Source organism: Seriola lalandi, unplaced genomic scaffold, assembly GCF_002814215.2.
Source record: "Seriola lalandi dorsalis isolate HSWRI2012SDOR001 ecotype SW California unplaced genomic scaffold, Sedor1 jcf7180002054564, whole genome shotgun sequence".
Taxonomy (NCBI): domain Eukaryota; kingdom Metazoa; phylum Chordata; class Actinopteri; order Carangiformes; family Carangidae; genus Seriola; species Seriola lalandi.
Genome location: NW_019525117.1, coordinates 466,225 through 469,238, shown reverse-complemented (window position 1 = coordinate 469,238; position 3,014 = coordinate 466,225). Strand labels below are relative to the sequence as shown.

Genomic DNA, 3,014 nt, shown 5'->3' with positions numbered 1-3,014 from the left:
GCCCATGAGGAAGCCGCTCACCTGAGAGAGAGAGGGAGAGAGAGAGGGAGAGAGAGACAGACAGAGAGAGAGACAGGAGGGAGAGAGAGAGAGAGAGAGAGAGACAGAGGGAGAGAGACAGAGAGAGAGAGGGAGAGAGAGACAGAAAGAGAGAGAGAGAGTGACAGAGACAGAGAGACAGAGAGAGAAAGAGAGACAGAGAGAGAGACAGAGAGAGAGTGACAGAGGGAGAGAGACAGAGAGAGAGACAGAGAGACAGACAGAGAGAGGGAGAGAGAGACAGAAAGAGAGAGAGAGAGTGACAGAGACAGAGACAGAGAGACAGAGAGAGAAAGAGAGACAGAGAGAGAGACAGAGAGAGAGTGACAGAGGGAGAGAAACAGAGAGAGAGACAGAGAGAGAGACAGACAGAGAGACAGAGAGAGAGTGACAGAGGGAGAGAGACAGAGAGACAGAGAGAGACAGAGAGACAGAGACAGAGAGACAGAGAGAGAGAAGAGAGACAGAGGGAGAGACAGAGAGAGACAGAGAGAGAGACAGAAAGAGAGAGAGAGAGACAGAGAGAGAGACAGAGAGAGATGACAGCTTAGTGTTGAAATAAATTCAAAGTGTTTGCAGCTTCGTGAGCAGCAGGTTCAAAGTTTCCAACCCTGCAGAGACGGGAGTGAACATCTGTCCTGAGAGAGACTCCAGGCTGTAATCGCTGCCAAAGGTTCTTCAGCTAATATTTATGTCAATGTGATATTTCAGTTTTTACTTTCTAAACTCACGGACAGAAACTTCTGCCTCTCAATCAAAACAATATCATTTCTGTGATAACCGAACGATCCACAGAGGAGTCCTCCTCTCCACAACAAACACACCAGGGGATTAAAGCAGTAGAAACTCTGAATAAAACAATTTGACTTTAGACATCAGAGATTCAGCCACGCTCCTCAGAGACACAGAGGACGGGACGTCTCCAGCAGCTGAGCAGCTTGTTCCTCTGAGAACTTCAGATCCAGACGTCCCACGACTTAAATCATCTGCTTCAAATAACGAGCTGAAAACAACGAGGTGGAAAAAGTGTCTGATAAAAGTTAATGTTGAGCTTCTGTCAGACAAACACACTGAAACATGATCATACAGGATATGACATCATCAACAGGCGACCAATGAAACGTTACCATGATTAAAACCACATATTTCTCTGGTTTGAGAATTGATGGAAACACTTGTGATGATGTAAGAACACGACTCAACAACTTACAAATCAGAGGTCGAGTTTTTTTTTTAAAGAAAAGTTACAGATTATAAATGAAATATATCTGCAAAAAAATCCAAAGTTCTGTTTTGACTTTGTCAGTATGAGAGAAATTAATTTAAAGGATTTTATCATAAAACACAAAACCTGAAAAAACTGAAAGACCTGTATATGATAGGCCACGCCCCCGAGTGCACCAATCAGTACAGTGAAACCTGAACTGGAGAAAGTCTTGACATTGACTGTGCTGTAACATGACATCACTTCCTACCTGAGGCTCCTCCCTGTTTTTACCTGTTAAAGGAAGATTTTCATGAACTGAACTGAGGGTCAAAGGTCACACAAACTGTATAGACTGTAAAGCTGCAGAACAAGCATGAGGGTTGTTATAGAAACATTATTGACACATTATTCATTATATAGGTATATACAGTATATACATGAGATGTTCAGTCGTGGCTCACCTTGCACTGGGTCTCACCTAGTGACCAGCCGTCATGGAAGATGGCGTACAACACCAGAGGGTAGGGGTAGAACGCCACCACCAGGTCAGCGAAGGCCAGACTCACCACAAACACATTTCCTGTGGAGGAAGGAGACAGAGTCATGTGACTGGAACAACCACCGAAAACCAATCAATCACGCCCACTCCTCCGCTCAGACTAGTTTCAGGTCACATCCTGGCTAAAACGTGTTTGTGAGGTCACTGCGACCTTGACCTTTGACCCCCCTCCCCACAGAATCTAATCTGTTCGTCCTTGAGTCCAGGTGAATTTTTGAGCCAAATGTGAAGAAGATCTGTCGAGGCGTCACTGAGACATCGTGTCCACGAGAACCAGACGGATGGACAACATGGAAACAAAATGGCTGCCGGTCAGCTGATCCTCCACACCACACACACACACACACACAAACACACACACACACACACACACACACACACACACACACACAGCAGTGAGTGAACAGGTTTACCTGCTCATGAAGGTGAGAGGTGTGAAGTCCACAGAAGATCAACAGATCAATGATTGATCATCAATGATTGATGATTGGAAATGTTCAACCTGATGAACTGCATGTGTTTATTATTTTCACTTTGTGACTTTATTATGATATTATCAGTCGTCCCCCCCACCCCCACCCCGGGGTGACCTCTGTTCATCCTTCAACAGCAATGAAAAAATCACATGATCTCCCTGAACATGAAGCTGAATGAAGGAACGTGTCGATGGAGATCAGAGCTAATCTCTCTAATCTGTTTAATCTGTTTCCATGAGTCAGGGACGAGTCAGCAAAGACAGAGAGAGGGAGAGAGGGAGAGGGAGAGAGAGAGAGGGAGAGAGAGAGGGAGAGAGAGGGAGAGAGGGAGAGAGAGAGCGACAGAGAGAGGGAGAGAGAGAGAGGGAGAGGGAGAGAGAGGGAGAGAGAGAGCGACAGAGAGAGGGAGAGAGAGAGGGAGAGAGAGAGAGGGAGAGGGAGAGAGAGGGAGAGAAGGAGAGAGAGAGAGAGGGAGAGAGAGAGCGACAGAGAGATGGAGAGAGAGAGAGGGAGAGCGACAGAGAGAGGGAGCGAGAGACAGAGAGAGAGAGAGGGAGAGAGACAGAGAGAGAGGGAGAGGGAGGTGCAGAGAAAGCAGAAACAACAGTTATATAACAGAGGGAGGAGGGTCTCAGAGGTCACTACAGGTCACTCCAATATTGGACAGAGAAAGAGTTTTTTCTTCTGTTTGAGCTTCTTCAGACAAACTGATCCAGGAGAGACGGGGGTGGGG

General features: G+C 46.4%; 1 protein-coding gene across 1 annotated transcript in view; it reads right to left on the bottom strand.

The window, feature by feature from the left end:
* Positions 1–3,014, bottom strand: part of LOC111662551 (melatonin receptor type 1B-B-like) — a 23,860-nt gene that overhangs the window by 2,151 nt on the left and 18,695 nt on the right. The window contains exon 2 of the mRNA XM_023416443.2: positions 1,708–1,826. Coding sequence (XP_023272211.2) covers positions 1,708–1,826 — 119 coding nt within the window. The remainder of the gene's footprint in view (positions 1–1,707; positions 1,827–3,014) is intronic.